Source organism: Rhinichthys klamathensis, unplaced genomic scaffold (genome assembly GCF_029890125.1).
Source record: "Rhinichthys klamathensis goyatoka isolate OS25496 unplaced genomic scaffold, OSU_Roscu_1.1 h1tg000311l_1, whole genome shotgun sequence".
NCBI lineage: Eukaryota > Metazoa > Chordata > Actinopteri > Cypriniformes > Leuciscidae > Rhinichthys > Rhinichthys klamathensis.
The window spans coordinates 2,526,215-2,543,161 of NW_026606829.1; the positions used below are offsets into that span (position 1 = coordinate 2,526,215).

General features: G+C 37.2%; 1 protein-coding gene across 2 annotated transcripts in view; it reads left to right on the forward strand.

Annotated features, from left to right (window-relative positions):
• Window positions 1-16,947, forward strand: part of pitpnm3 (PITPNM family member 3) — a 100,988-nt gene that overhangs the window by 15,234 nt on the left and 68,807 nt on the right. For both annotated transcript variants that reach the window (XM_056271070.1, XM_056271071.1), the window contains exon 2: window positions 6,309-6,404. In XM_056271070.1, the coding sequence (XP_056127045.1) occupies window positions 6,309-6,404 (96 nt within the window). The remainder of the gene's footprint in view (window positions 1-6,308; window positions 6,405-16,947) is intronic.

Below are 16,947 nucleotides of genomic sequence, written 5' to 3' on the forward strand. Positions count from 1 at the left end.
TTATTTATGCATGCCATTGATGCCATTGAGTTGTTGGTGGTACATTCATGGAATACAACAACATGATCAAAAAGGAATAAGATGATGACTGTCTTCATAATTTGATCTTTATTCCTAACATTTCAGAGAGCACATTTACACATAATACCATGTCAAACAAACACTTAATTTCGCTGTGTGCAGATGTGCTTTATTGAACAGCCTCACCTCAGTAGAAATGAGGTGACAAAAACTGATCACAAATTGGAAGCGATACGACAGCACTGTCTTGTTAACAGTGTCTCGATTTTGTGTTTGTATACATAACCGGGTTATGTAAAGGCACAATTAACGTCCATCAGAGCGAGCTTCAGTCTTCAGCTGAGCTTTGGCAGGCGGAGGAGGCGGCTCTCGTGTAACCCAGTCAAGTGGCTCTGTTCCCTGCAGTTTACTCACAATCCCCTCTTGATGTTGTGACCCTGATGAGATTTGCCCACTGTATCTCCCCTGCTGCAAAGATTTTACACTCACCTTTGCGTGCTGTTGTCTGCATGTCCAATTTCCAATTTCAAACCCTTTCCAATTAGTCTGAAGGTGTCTTCTCTGAGCCTAGAACACGATACAATTTTGGCCATGATTTTGCCGTCTAAGGACAGTCAGCATTGTAAATCATGTCCTAAGATCATTGATGTTGCATAGTCTCCCTTGGCTTTTACCCAAGATGTGACGAGCAGCAATCGTAAAGAACGGAAAAGATCGCGCAGTGGGATTTAACCTGAACTGCCTGGAAAGAAATACATTCCTTTGTCAGTATTTGCAAGCATCATCTGGCAGCATCAGCTTTTGCGTTCGTGGTCTTTTAGGCTTGCAGTATCACAGTTCTGGTTCGTTATTTATCACACTAGTGTTTTTTTTTGTGGCATATGTGCCGTTTCACAGCATGTGCGGTGCGGCTTTGAGCTGCCAAACGGTGTTTACAAGCTGCATGGCACATATGCTGCAAGCGCACACTTTCTTTGGTAGTGCAGGCTTAAAGATGAGAGTATTCCTCTGGGTAATTAATGCAACAACTGATTGAGAACTTATTTTGTGCTGTTTCTCTAAAAGTATAAACGTCTCTAAGGTTTAAGTGTTCAAGTGTGCAACGGAGAAGAATAACATCAATTCCAGACAATACTGCTGGCATAATTTACCTCTTACCTTTATAATTGACCCCATTTATTTTCTTTAAAATAAATAAATTGGACTGATGGTAAAATTATATAAAATGTATTATTTTTTATCAATTTATAATGGATAATTTATAAAAAAATAAAATTTGTGAGTATGTATATAATGTTAAGCAGCAAAGACTCTTTTCAACATTGATAGTAATAATCAGCAAATCAGCATATTATAATGATTTCTGAAGGATCATGTGACACTGAAGACTGGAATAATGATGCTGAAAATTAAGCTTTGCCGTCACTGGAACAAATTATATTTTAAAGTATGTTGAAATTGAAAACAGTTTTTAATAATATTATAATTTTTAATAATATAATGAAAATATAATTGTTTTATAATATTTTGCAATATTACTGTTTTTTTTTTATTATTAAATAAATGCAGCCTTGGTGAGCATAAGATACTTCTTTCAAAAATATTTAAAAAAAATCAAGTTTGCAAACTTTTGACAGGTATTATATATATATATATATATATATATTGTTACGACCAGCTCGTTTCAAGCCGCAACACAAAAGAGGGAATAGGCAGAAACGTTTGAATCAATACAAGTTTTATTAAATTAAACATATACCACAACCAAAAATAATAATATTAAACAGAAGTCTAGGGATAAGGGAAAACAAAGAAATAACAAAAAACTATAACAAAATCTTGATGCTACAGGTGTAAGAAAACATAAGAAAGAGCCACTCCTGAGGATAGCTTCCCCCGAGAGTGCCTGTCCCAAATAAGGCACAGCACTCTCATATACTCTAACTAATTAGCAATTAGCATGTGGAAAACCAATAGAATCAAACCCACGATCTGCACCAATAGAATCAGGGTCGTCACAATATACATAATTATTATTAAAATAATTTGATTCACATTTATGTATTTGTCAGATGCTTTTATCCAAGGTGACTGATGTTGCAAGGTACACTTTTTATCATTTCATGCATTCTCTGAGACTTCTCATTTTACATAAATAAAAAAGCTGTTTGATGTTAACCATCACTTGAAAACAGCTTTTTGATTTTCATAAGGGAGTGATCCATGCCAGCCCCTCTAATCAAACATCTAGACCTTGCAACCACAAAATAATGTTATTTTCCAACAAGTTTGCCATTATGGCCTTTGTTTATTTTCTTGTTCCTTTAAACAACAACAACAAAAAGAAAAACATACACAAACAACCTTAAAACCACTGCTGTGTGAGCCTATGTAATTCTTCTGATGTCATGGCCTTTACCTCAGCACATTTCTCTAGTGCTGGGGGCTTTAACATGAGGCAGATGAGCAAATTAGTAGAAATGGTGGAGGAGCTTTTTGAGTGCGCGGGTGATAGGGTGAGGCTGAAGAGGGGAAGGAGAGAAAGAGGGAAAAAGTGCAAAAGGGAGGTTGAGGAAAGCAGCTGCTATCTAGCAGTTATTATGTTTTTGATTAAGAGCGAGGCTCTCAGTGAGTCGTATCATGAGTGCTCAGGAGAAAATGCCATTTTTGTACTGTGCTGTCTTCCAACCCAGATATCGACTCTAATCACGATCCCTAACCCAGAACTCATAACAAACTCTAAAATTAGACATATAGTTATATTAGTTATGGAGCATGCATACTGAAAAATCAGTTTGAATGGGTTTTATACAACAGTTCAATAAACAAGAAGTTAATGTTGAGTAAATTTAAAATTGACAGTTTTTGTTCCACATGTGAAAATAGTTTCAAACGAAGCCACAGCATAATTAACTGTTGAAAGTTTCCAAGCAACACACAGTGAACGAAATGGTTGAGTGAATGATTCAGTTATGTTTTCAGTTTGGAGGGCTTTATTGGATTGACAAATATCTTTACATTCATAAAGCTAAAGCTTTTGCAGCAGTGCCTGCGTGCAATTCAACGCATGGTGAGAGATGTTGTAGTGGCTTAAAGGTTGTTAATTCTGTCCTGTATGGGACCAGTATCAGTTTGATAAATATTAGAAACTCCTTGTATAAGAAATCTTAGGATACATACATATACAATACACCCATGAGTTTACTAGTGCAGATGTCTGAAGGTAAAGTTAAAGTATGAATTGTCCTCAGACCACAAAGTCATCTTTCCTTAAGAGCTTTTAGTTGAATTTTAGTTTAAACTCAATTTTAAAGTTTTTAAAGGAAGGCTTTTTCAGCATGCATTCAATTTCATTTAATTCCCTTGTATGATGACACAATTAAACAGCACATGATATCCTGACCTTGAGGAAGCTGGCCAAATTATTTGTTATTGTATTTGGTTTTCTTTAAATGTATTATTCATGAGACCATTCCAATTTCATGGCTGAAGTAAATCCTCTTCTCAGCCAGATTTATTGTGTTGCTGTTTTAGTGCAAAAGCATCACCTGCACGACTTGCTAGACTGAAGCCATGCAGGCAAACGATGCCACTTGTAATGAAATTCATCTCGGTTCAGCTATGCAGTGGTTTATAATATTACTTTGATTATAGCTTGCGAAACCATGACCATCTCTGTTACTGGTTGAAAACATTCATGTTTTTTAATGCGGTTTTCCTTTGCCAAAAAAAGTAAACGTTTCCCTTTCATCCCAGGTTGAATTATGGACGAATGTGATTAGAAATGTGAAATGTGAACGCTGAATAGACTCAATTAGAGATGTTTTAGTGCAGGAGCTGAGGTTATATCCACCCTCATGTCTTTGAAGACAGCCCTCACTGGACTCCCTCATTCAAACTAATCTGCACCTCTTTATCTCCTCTGTAAATCTATTTACCAAGCTTTAAAAGCCATTTCTCAATGTTTAGACTGCATTAATGAAACAGTCCCCCCTGCCCTCCTGCGTCCCAATGGAAAAAGCATTTAATCTCCATCAAAGTATTTAAAAGAAAATACTGAATGTGTCTTTGTTCACTCTACGATTAACCATAACTTATGTAAGATAGTTAGTTGAGTATTTAACGGTTACTGTATGATTGCAAAGCGGAATTTTAGGACCAATTTTTAATTTTTAATTTTAGGACCATCTCTTTCATCTTAAATCTTAATGAGATATTATAAATCTTATATATGTAGTTGGATCAAGAATGTGGACACTTAATTTGGACATCATATTTTAAAATGTTATTGCATAAGAAAATATTTGTTTGAAATGTTTGGTTTTAAATGATAAAAAAACCATAATGCTTCATAATGATAAGTAAATGCTACAAAAAGTAAAGATGCCACTCGTTTTGATATTGTAAGCCATTTGTTATCTATAGACATTGTCTGGCGGGATTTGGAAGGTGATACGGTCTCAGTAGGGTTCAGACAAAGGCCCCAGAATGAAAAGGCTGATTGCTGTTGATGCTGTTGTCAAATGCGTTGTGTGTGTTAATAGTGCACAACTTTTGACCTACTGGCATTGTGGGAGAGATGAAAAGCTCATTAATTCCTGCATGGTGATGTTCAGCAGCCACAGGAAGACAATGAAAACCTTGGCACTACACCGAGCACCAGTAATGGAAGGTGAGACGTTATTATTGAGCAGGATCATGAGGAGGTCCAGACACAAGACAGCAGGGGGAAGAAAACTTGACAGCTTAGGTGACACTTTTTGAGTAATGCCAACCAAATTGGCAAAATCATTTACTGTTGCCCTGCTGATAATAGCTCTCCATTATTGATCCCTTGTGCTTGTATTTTTCTTAATTTGTAATGCTTATCTGCTAACAGAATCAATATAAATGAAATTCTCTCAGTGATTACAGTTGGTTTTCTTTGTTGTGTTTGTTTCAGTGTGCTTTGATTTTAAGCCATATGAATGCAGCCGTGATCTTGCTAAGCCTGGCTGGGTGAATTACTGGATTTAAATTACTTATAATACAAAATGTTTTAATGCTTTGAGTAAAGAGGCAATTTGCTGAGCTATAAAGCGTCAAAAATCCCCATCGCTATATGTTCTCTCACAATGACGCAGATCTATAATTATTAAATCATGGCCCACTTAATATGATTTGGAGAGGATAACTTTCGTTTGACTTGCACTGATTTGTAATTTGCATTATTGCCGCTATCTGTCATTAGATTAGAAAGTTATTAACTTTAGATTTAAACAGCCCATGGCTCCAATGATTATTAGAACGTGTTGTTCCAAAAGGCCCGGATTATCGTGACTGTGGTTTGTGAGCATGTCATTAGTTGGAAATAATTTGTTGAAGATGAATTTTTATGCTGTCTCTCTACTAATGAGTTGTGCAAAGTTGGGATATGTAGTTGCTGTCATAACTGCTTGGTAGAATCATCTTGTGTTTAAGAGAGAATATAATTCAGATCTTTGCCATTTTCTTCGTAATGTCATCTTAATAGCAACAAAAATAAGTCATATCACATACCAACATAACACAGAGTTGACAAGTACTAGTGTATGTCTTCAGCCATCGAATGGAGGAATTTTCTAGAAAGAGTTTTTGTATCTATAGATTTTGAAGATCAGGGATGATATACCTCAATGTGCCTTTCAACAGCATAATGCCCATCATTCTTTGTCTATAATCATTGTAATACTCTTTGCCAAATTTTAGTCATCAAAACTATGTCCTCTTCAACACAAATACATTTTTATTTTATTGTATATTTTTATCTAATGTATATATATATATGTGGTTATATACACACACACACACATGTGCATATGTATGTTTGTAAATAAATTAAAGTATTAAGTATAAGTTTATTCATTTGTTGAAAATATGAAACTATAAATAAAATAGAATTTGATGTATATATTTACACAATTTATATTTGTCTTACTACTTACAAGCATTTAAGCATAAACTTTTAAATAAAGAGGTTTTTAAGATAATTAGAAACAACCTTTTGACAAGTCGTCTTAAGCATGTTCTGCACTCTCATTTAGATTCCCTGCATCTCGAATTTTACACTTTGATTTTTACGTTAGCCAGTCATCCTTTCAATTAATTCCCGACCGCTCCGTTCCTTTGAACGTCTTCACTTCGTAATATTAAATAACACTATCATCATGCATGTCTAATTAATATGTAGTCAGACAATGCTCAGTAATTGCATGCAGAACTTGTGACCTTTGGTTTGATCGTATCTTTTTCATGTTCTCTCCCCTTAGCGACCCTGCGCAAGCACAGCGCTTCTCACTGGCGCATGCAGAACATCACACAGGAATCTGTTGACAGCTCGGATGATGAGTTTTTTGATGCTCGAGGTAAGTGTCACTTATTTTCTACCCTTTGTAATAACCTGATGGCTTCAGCTCTTCAGCATCTGTGCCCTACTCTCTTTCTCTTTTTTATGTCCATTATATATTCTGTATATAACAGGTATCTCCTCACATTATGGATGTATTCTTCTCAAGTATGCACTAAAACAGCTGTAAATTTGTATAAAGTAGATTTGTAGGCCTTTTTCATTCTGAACACAAATGCTAAGCTGTGGCATTCTGTTATTGTGATGTGACATGGTGGAACAGTGTAGTGTTTCCTCCAAATTAGCACGTACCAATCCTTGATATAACATTAGCGTACTTTTTTTTATAATGGGGTCCAAATAACAAGCCTTTATAATCAGAATGATGAAAACTGGAAAAACTGCTTGTCAGCTCATAAGTGTCCCTGCACCAGCGAGCCAGTCGAGGCCCATACAATAAATAGCTATAAATAGCAATAAAAAAGATTTGCGTCTTCAGCAAAATGCCATGATTAAACAAAATCCTCTATCTAAATGGACTGGGCTTCAATTAGACTTTGTCAGCATTGCACCTCCATTATCTTTTTCCAAAATTTACATTTAGCTGACTCTTATATCCAAAGCAACTTACCGTCCAGGGACAGCAACATGAGGATATGTTTCATGCTCAAGCAACCCATTGCTCCCCTTTTTTTTTCCTTTTGTAACTTATTTCCATACTGGATGTTTAACAAAACAAATGTATAGCAGGATGTTTTTCTTTGGAATAACATGCACCGTTAAGTTAACTCATTATGTTGAGGAACGTGTAATAGGCACATAAATAGGGTCAACATCGATGGAGCATGTAAATAAGCAGATGAATAGATACAGGGAGTTTCCTGCTAGTTTATTGCACAATACTGTGTGCTTTTCAAATCTGTAGCAGTCGAGTTCTAGAAGAGTCACTTACATTTGGTCAGTGAAGACATAGATGTATTTACATAGATTCTATTGGCCACGATACGCATGTCATCCGCCATATTGGAATGGTCAAACACATATAAAAACACAAACCAACACATTCTCACCTGTGACAGATTATCCCAATTCTTTGGGAATTTAAATCTCTGAAACTGCGCAATGTTGTGGCACCAATGATTCTTACTGTGAGTGACGACACGTTGGCAGTTGACGTGACTGGAGGGGTCAAATGTGGCATCTATAAGTAAAGAAAGGTGAATAAAACGGGTGATTCTCCATTAGAGATGCGAACAAGATCACATTGTCTCTTGAGTCGCATCTCCAAATTAGTTACTTTGATTGTTTTTGGTGTTCAAAATGAAATTAGCTTTATTTAGCGCTATAATTCATTCAGATTGTCTATATGAGCTGTTGTGTCGCCCACACATTAGTAAAAAATTAGTTAAAGAATGGGTTAAAGCAGTGTATAATGCAATTGGTAACCTGCATGTTTCCACATCTGTCTTTCATGAGACACATTTCTCATTCATTCTTAATGAGCCCCCCGCTTTGCTACACCGCATAGAACCTCAATTAAAGTCCAGATGTTACAGTGGCATGGATTGGAGAACATGCCAAATAGCTCCTTAATATGTTTTTGGCTGTTTTTTTTATTATATTTTTGTTTAGACAAACAGCATTTGTGTTATACACTACTGTTCAAAAGTTTGGAATCAGTAATTTTTTATGTATAGAAATTCATTCTGCAAGAATGCATTAAATGGATCAAATGTGGCAGTAACATTTTAATGTTACAAAAGATTTCTTTCTTTCTTTCTTTCTTTCTTTCTTTCTTTCTTTCTTTCTTTCTTTCTTTCTTTCTTTCTTTCTTTCTTTCTTTCTTTCTTTCTTTCTTTCTTTCTTTCTTTCTTTCTTTCTTTCTTTCTTTCTTTCTTTATTATTTGTCTCAAACAATCAACATAGATACACAACAACAAAACAATAATTAAAACCACAAATTAAAACACAACCATCAAAAAATAAATATATATATATAAATAATAGTAATAATAATAATAAAACCAAAACAACAACAACAAAAAAATAATAAAAATAAAAATGTGTTTGAGAAGGAGCAGGCAGAAGCAATTAGCTTATTTAAACCTGCCCATATTTAACAAAAATAATAATATTAAAAAGCAAATAAATACGCAGTTACAGCATACATTTTTCTCAGATCTTACATAACTCACAACACTACCTTAACCACAATACTTTCACATTGCAGATTTAGTCCTGTGTTTCAGTCTATACTTATCTATATTGGTCCAATAATGATTTCTTTAATCTATTTTTGAACCAAATGATATTATGGCTCTGTTTGATGTCATTATCCATTCCATTCCATATAGTTACCCCACAAACTGATATACACATGTTTTTAATAGCAAATAAATTTAAAATACATGCAGTTATTTTTCTTTTCATCAAAGAATATGAAACAGCACAACTGTTTTCAACTTCAACTGCTTTTCCACCATCGGGCTGAACAGTTCTAAGAACTGTAAGGAACGGTTCCAGTTATATTTCCATTCGAGGTTGGTTCGGCACAACGCGATTACAAACCATTCTCAGCTCCGAATTCTCAGCAAGGTTGGCTAACTAGTAACATCGCCACTCAGGATTGGTCACTTGTACGCTATATGAGTGAAGTAAACACAAGTTAATAATAAAATTAAAAGAAATATATGATCATTATTCACCATAACATGGTCGCTATTTACATCTCATAAATCGTTTAACTCTTGTGTGACTGGGCAAGGACTGAGACATACAGTATCTCACAAAAGTGAGTACACCCCTCACATTTTAGAACACATTTTAGTATATATACTCAAGGGACAATACTATAGAAATGAAACTTGGATATATTTTAGAGTAGTCAATGTGCTGCATGTATAACAGTATATATTTACTGTCCTCTGAAAATAAAAATCAACATACAGCTATTATTGTCAAAATAGCTGGCAACAAAAGTGAGTACACCCTACGTGATAATAGCTGTACGTCGTTTAACCATGCAAAGCCACATGTCCTATTCATAATTTTTTTTTATCTGCTTGACAGGACCATACAAATTGTTGTATCTTGTATAAGAGCAGTTAAAATTTGTGCTTTGAGTACAATTCTCTCATACTGACCACTGGATGTTCAACATGGCCCCTCATGGCAAAGAACTCTCTAAGGATTTGAGAATTAGAATTGTTGCTCTCAACAAAGTTGACCTAGGCTATAAGAAGATTGGTAACACCCTGAAACCGAGTTACAGTACAGTGGCCAGGGTCATACAGAGGTTTTCCATGACGGGTTCCACTCGGAAGAGGCCTCGCAAGGGTCAATCAAAGAAGTTGAGTCCTCGTGCTGTGCGTCAGGTGCAGAAGCTGGCTTCAAAAAACAGACGCATAAGTGCTGCCAGCATTGCTTTAGAGGTTGCAGAAGCAGAAGGTCAGCTTGTCAGTGCTCAGACCATACACCGCACACTGCAACAAGTCGGTTTGCATGGACGTCGTCCCAGAAGGAAGCCTCCTCTGAAGCTGGCTCACAAGAAAGCCTGCAAACAGTGTGCTGAAAGCAACCTGTCCAAGAGCATGAATTACTGGAACCATGTCCTGTGGCCTGATGAGAATAAGATTAACTTGTTTGGCTCAGATGGTGTCCAGCATGTGTGGCGATGACTTTTGGCAAGACACAATTCTCTTGGTACTCCTCACCAGGGCAAGCATGGTGGTGGTAGCATCATGGTCTTGAGCTGCACGAGTGCTGCTGGTACTGGGGAGCTGAGCTTCATTGAGGAAAAATGGATTCCAACATGTACTGTGACATTCTGAAGCAGAACATGATGCCCTCCCTTCAGAAACTGTGCCGAGCAGCATGATGACGAACCCAAACACACCGGCAAAGATGACAACTGCCTTGCTGAGGAAGCTGAAGGTGAAGGTGATGGAGTGGCCAAGTATGTCTCCAGACCTGAACCCTATTGAGCACCTGTGGGGCGTCCTCAAGCGGAAGGTGGAGGCTCCATGTGTCTAACATCCAGCGGCTCCGTGATGTCATTATGGAGGAGTGGAAGAGGATCCCAGCAACAACCTGTGCAGCTCTGGTGAATTCCATGGCCAGGAGGGTTAAGGCAGGGCTAGATAACAATGGTGCTCACACAAAATATTGACACTTTGGACACAGTTTTGACATGTTCACTTAGGGTGTACTCACTTTTGTTGCCAGCTATTTTGACAATAATAGCTGTATGTTGAGTTATTTTCAGAGGACTGTAAATATATACTGCTATACAAGCAGCACAGGGACTACTCTAAAATATATCTAAGTTTAATTTCTGTAGTATTGTCCCTTGAGAAGATATACTAAAATGTTTGCTGAAATGAGGGGTGTACTCACTTTCGTGAGATACTGTATGTATTACAATCCAAAGAGCTGTGTTATCAGTCCCACAGTGGGAAATGAATACCCGTCGGCACAGAATGGAATGGTTAGTTAATGGTTTGGCCCGGCGGTGGAAAAGCGGCTTTTGATAATAATAAGAAATGTTTCTTGAGCACCAAATCAGCATATTAGAATGATTTCTGAAGGATCATGTGACACTGAAGACTAGAGTAATGATGCTGAAAATTCAGATTCACAGGACAGGCCAAACAGGGCAAATTAGCGTAAGAGCGCAATACTAATAAGTGTCGATGAGAGTGGAAAGTTCTGCGTGTGATTACTGACAATGCACAAATTAAAGAACGCAGATTGGATCATTTCCAAAATACCAACACAATCTACCAAGAGCAACGCAAATTAACGTCTGGTTTAAGACATGCTTTTTTTGGATGGTAAATAATGACGCTAATACCAGTAAATTGACCAGCGTAAACCTAAACCTAAATCACCTTGCGTGATTCATTTAAATACTCTCTTCCCATAAATTTTGCGTCTTAAAGGGAAACTCCTACAAATGCATGCAATAGGGTTTGCACTGGCGCAATCTGTTAGTAAATCTGGCCCTAAAATAGAAAAAAGTACTTTAAATAATATTTTACAATAATATTTTACAATATTACTGTTTTTACTTTTTTTTTTTTTTTTTTTTTATCAACTAAATGCAGCCTTTTTAAATAAAAAACCTTACCAACCCCAAACTTTTGAACAGTAATATATATATATATATATATGAGCTTGATTGATGTTAACGGTTTTCTTACTATAGCAATTTAAGAAAAGAGTTAGCATGAAACATTAGCATTACTCTTGAATGATCATGGGAGAGTTTGTTTACTCTAAACACTGTAGTGACATTATTGCCTACATAAAAAATAACTGCCTGGGTACATTACCAAGATGACTGCTGACTGATATGACTTTCCCTAAAGGGACTTTGAAGAAATGTATTATGGATGGGTCCATTTTTATTCAACTTTGAAATACATGCCTAGAAGTTACACTTGGCTCAGTATTTTAGTAACTTGTTTTTGCAAGAAATTCTTTTTTTTTTTAAGTTGATCAAAAGTGACAGTAAAGATTTTTTACATTGTTACAGTACAAAATATGTTTATTTCTTGTTTTTATTTATAAAATAATCCCAAAAAGTGTTCAACATGGATCATAATAATAAATGTTTCTTGAGCACCAAATAAGCATATTAGAATGATTTCTGAAGGATCGTGTGACACTGAAGACTGGAGTAATGATCACAGGAATAAATTGTATTATAAAATGGCAAACGGTTATTTTAAATTATATTAATATTTCACAATACTCCTGTTTTTACTGTATTTTTGATTACATAAATGCAGCCTTAGTAAGCATAAGAGACTTCTTTCAAAAACATTAAAAACATCTTACCGACCGGTAGTTTAAACAGTAGTGTAGTTGGACCAATGAGAATCCACTCTGGGTAGGCCATCCAAAGCAAAGCATGAAACTTAGCATGCAGTTTTATAGTTTTATAGTGCTTCTTTAATGCTGAGATGGTTTCTACTCTTAGAAAATTTAGTTTTCTAAAGAATTAAACTAGTCAGTTTCATGATTCAAAGCATTGCAGATAATTGTCTCCACTGAGTGTTATTTTCAGACTTGTTTTGACCTGTGAGAACTCTTTCAGAAACGACAAAAGAAATATGCACACTTAAATGTTGTTTTCTTGTGGCTGAGTGTTTGTTTAGCAACCGGTCTTGTCAGGAGAGCCACAGTCAAGTGTTTTGGCTCAGACTTGGAGTGCAAACTTAATTGCTTTTTGTGTGAGTGACACCACAAAGGTGTCTTTGTGAAAACACAGAGGTTGTGTCGTGTGTCTCTATGGGTCTGTGTAGATACTCTCTGTGACTGGCTGTTGTTGACTCCTCTTCTCTGACCTGTGAGATTGACCCCTGTCAGTCAGTGTGTGCTACAGATGATGTGAGCAGCAGATAAATTGAGGCTCATCACGGTTCCAGCTTTGTCAGCCTGCCTTCACCTCCATGACACATGAGCCCCTTTCACGCATGTCAGACTCTCACTTGCCCTATTCATGGCTCTCATATCCGCTGGGTTGATCTCCTTCAAGCCGCATCATGGAGTGTCTCTCTATAGGATACAGGGATTTTTTTCTGTATTTATCCCGTATTTATTTATGTCATCACAGGAAAACAAGTAAGAAAATACAAAAAAGTTATTTTTAATTGTATTAATATTTTACTATTGTCACAAACTGCTCTGAGACACAAAGGTTGAGGATCCAAATGCAGTTTGAGTAATCCAGAATCGTAATCAAACACAGGCAAAGGGTCAAGCGAAGAAAGGCAGTCAAAACAAACAAACAAACAAGGGTCAGAGGCAAAAATCCAAGAACCAAGAGACAATGAAACCATGCTCAGAAATTCAGTATAAACACTAAACAAGACTTTGCAGGGAATGAATACATGGTTTAAATAGGCTGAGACTGACAAGGTAATGAGACACAGGTGGATGCAATCAGGGATGATGAGACCGGGCAGTGAGTTATGGGAAATGTAGTTTATGAGGGAATGACAATAGTCTGATGTTGAGTGCCCTCTGGTGGCTCTCAAGGACACTCCAGCTGGTGACCGTTACAACTAGATTACTGATTTTATTGAATTTTTAATCAAATAAATGCAGCCTTGATTAGCATAAGACTAAAAATCTTAGATCAAAAAAATCCTACTGACCAAATACATTTTTGAATGTAATGTATTTGAATTTTAAAGTTTTGAATTTTTAGTTTTGTCTAAACTTCATGTTTTTTTTTCAAACTTGAAGTATTTTATACACACACACACACACACACACACACACACACACACACACACACACACACACACACACACACACACACACACACACACACACACACACACACACACACACACGTATGTTTATATACATTCATTTATATATATATACACAGTATACTGTATATACACACACAAAGATGCTCTATTGGGTCGAGATCTGGTGACTGTGGGGGCCATTTTAGTACAGTGAACTCATTGTCATGTTCAAGAAACCAATTTGAAATGATTAAGGGGCCTAAAGTGTGCCAAGAAAACATCCCCCACACCATTACACCACCACCACCAGCCTGCACAGTGGTAACAAGGCATGATGGATCCATGTTCTCATTCTGTTTACGCCAAATTCTGACTCTACCATCTGAACGTCTCAACAGAAATCGAGACTCATCAGACCAGGCAACATTTTTCCAGTCTTCAACTGTCCAATTTTGGTGAGCTCTTGCAAATTGTAGCCTCTTTTTCCTATTTGTAGTGGAGATGAGTGGTACCCAGTGGGGTCTTCTGCTGTTGTAGCCCATCCGCCTCAAGGTTGTGCGTGTTGTGGCTTCACAAATGCTTTGCTGCATACCTCGGTTGTAACGAGTGTTTATTTCAGTCAAAGTTGCTCTTCTATCAGCTTGAATCAGTCGGCCCATTCTCCTCTGACCTCTAGCATCAACAAGGCATTTTCGCCCACAGGACTGCCTCATACTGGATGTTTTTCCCTTTTCACACCATTCTTTGTAAACCCTAGAAATGGTTGTGCATGAAAATCCCAGTAACTGAGCAGATTGTGAAATACTCAGACCGGCCCGTCTGGCACCAACAATCATGCCACGCTCCAAATTGCTTAAATCACCTTTCTTTCCCATTCTGACATTCAGTTTGGAGTTCAGGAGATTGTCTTGACCCGGACCACACCGCTAAATGCATTGAAGGTTGATTAGATAATTGCATTAATGAGAAATTGAACAGGTGTTCCTAATAATCCTTTAGGTGAGTGTATATACACACGCATATACACTCACCTAAAGGATTATTAGGAACACCATACTAATACCCTTTCACCTTCAGAACTGCCTTAATTCTACATGGCATTGATTCAACAAGGTGCTGAAAGCGTTCTTTAGAAATGTTGGCCCATATTGATAGGATAGCATCTTGCAGTTGATTGAGATTTGTGGGATGCACATCCAGGGCACAAAGCTCCCGTTCCACCACATCCCAAAGATGCTCTATTGGGTTGAGATCTGGTGACTGTGGGGGCCATTTTAGTACAGTGAACTCAATGTCATGTTCAAGAAACCAATTTGAAATGATTCGAGCTTTGTGACATGGTGCATTATCCTGCTGGAAGTAGCCATCAGAGGATGGGTACATGGTGGCCATAAAGGGATGGACATGGTCAGAAACAATGCTCAGGTAGGCCGTGGCATTTAAACGATGCTCAATTGGCACTAAGGGGCCTAAAGTGTGCCAAGAAAACATCCCCCACATCATTACACCACCACCACCACCAGCCTGCACAGTGGTAACAAGGCATGATGGATCCATGTTCTCATTCTGTTTACGCCAAATTCTGACTCTACCATCTGAATGTCTCAACAGAAATCGAGACTCATCAGACCAGGCAACATTTTTCCAGTCTTCAACTGTCCAATTTTGGTGAGCTCTTGCAAATTGCAGCCTCTTTTTCCTATTTGTAGTGGAGATGAGTGGTACCCGGTGGGGTCTTCTGCTGTTGTAGCCCATCCCCCTCAAGGTTGTGCGTGTTGTGGCTTCACAAATGCTTTGCTGCATACCTCGGTTGTAACGAGTATTTCAGTCAAAGTTGCTCTTCTATCAGCTTGAATCAGTCGGCCCATTCTCCTCTGACCTCTAGCATCAACAAGGCATTTTCGCCCACAGGACTGCCGCATACTGAATGTTTTTCCCTTTTCACACCATGCTTTGTAAACCCTAGAAATGGTTGTGCGTGAAAATCCCAGCAACTGAGCAGATTGTGAAATACTCAGACCGGCCCGTCTGGCACCAACAACCATACCACGCTCAAAATTGCTTAAATCACCTTTCTTTCCCATTCTGACATTCAGTTTGGAGTTCAGGAGATTGTCTTGACCAGGACCACACCCCTAAATGCATTGAAGCAACTGCCATGTGATTGGTTGATTAGATAATTGCATTAATGAGAAATTGAACAGGTGTTCCTAATAATCCTTTAGGTGAGTGTATATATTAGTGCTGCACGATTAATCCTATCGCAATCGTAATCGCGATGTCAAACCTATGCGATTATATAACGCAAAATGCCGCGATTTTATATGAAATAAACAAATTAGGGCTATTAACACCGCATCTCTTCTTTTTTATCATCCTTTAGTGTTACATGATCCCGCTCTTATTCGTGCAAATGCTTAAAAAACATTTTGCACGACAAGAAGTCAAAAGAGAGCGCGCTGCCTGTGAATGTCCTGAATGTGACTCACAGAATCACGCGCGCCAGTATAATGCGCATGCACAGACCGCGTGCCAGAATACAGTTCTCTTTCGAGCTTGAACGAACAATAACACACACAATTATGCCAAAATGTTGTTTTGTCGATTATCTTCATAACATAAGAGCAGTCTTATGATGGACGAAAAGAGTTGTGCTTGTGAGAGAATGAGGCGCGTGTGAGATCCGTGTCTCAGCAACGGCTGCTCTCAAGGGCCAGCATCGAATAAAGCGTTCCGTCAGTAAAGTTAATCAAAGAACAAAGGGAACAGAAAATTACTCACTGCTCTTGACTAAAGCAGTTTTGTAGCTTTAATAAGGATTAGTCTATATATAATTTATAATTCATGCAGCGCAGACTGTTTGATAACTTTATTCAATTTCTGTATATAAATCTGTATATAAATCCTCAATCCTACTTGTTAAGACAGGAAGGGCACAGGTAAATATGGCATTTATTATGGGTTTATGTGAGGATTGTTTGAAGTTCACTTAATTTAAAAGCTGTTATTTTTTTAAGCCTAATACATATTTTAAAAGTTGATAGCTTTCAATTATATTGATGGAATCACTGTAATGTTGGATGGCTATAATTAACGTTTAAAATGTGGGGGGTGTCGTCATTTTTACATCAATGGCTTATTGATCATTATAGGTGTTATCAATCATTTAGTTGTTGTTGCTAGTTTGAGTTGAGAAATACACATTAATACACAGAATGATAACTAATCTGTGTGTGCATTTTACTTTAGAACCAAGCAAGTTGACTCATGAAACCATTTGTTTATTATATCGCAATC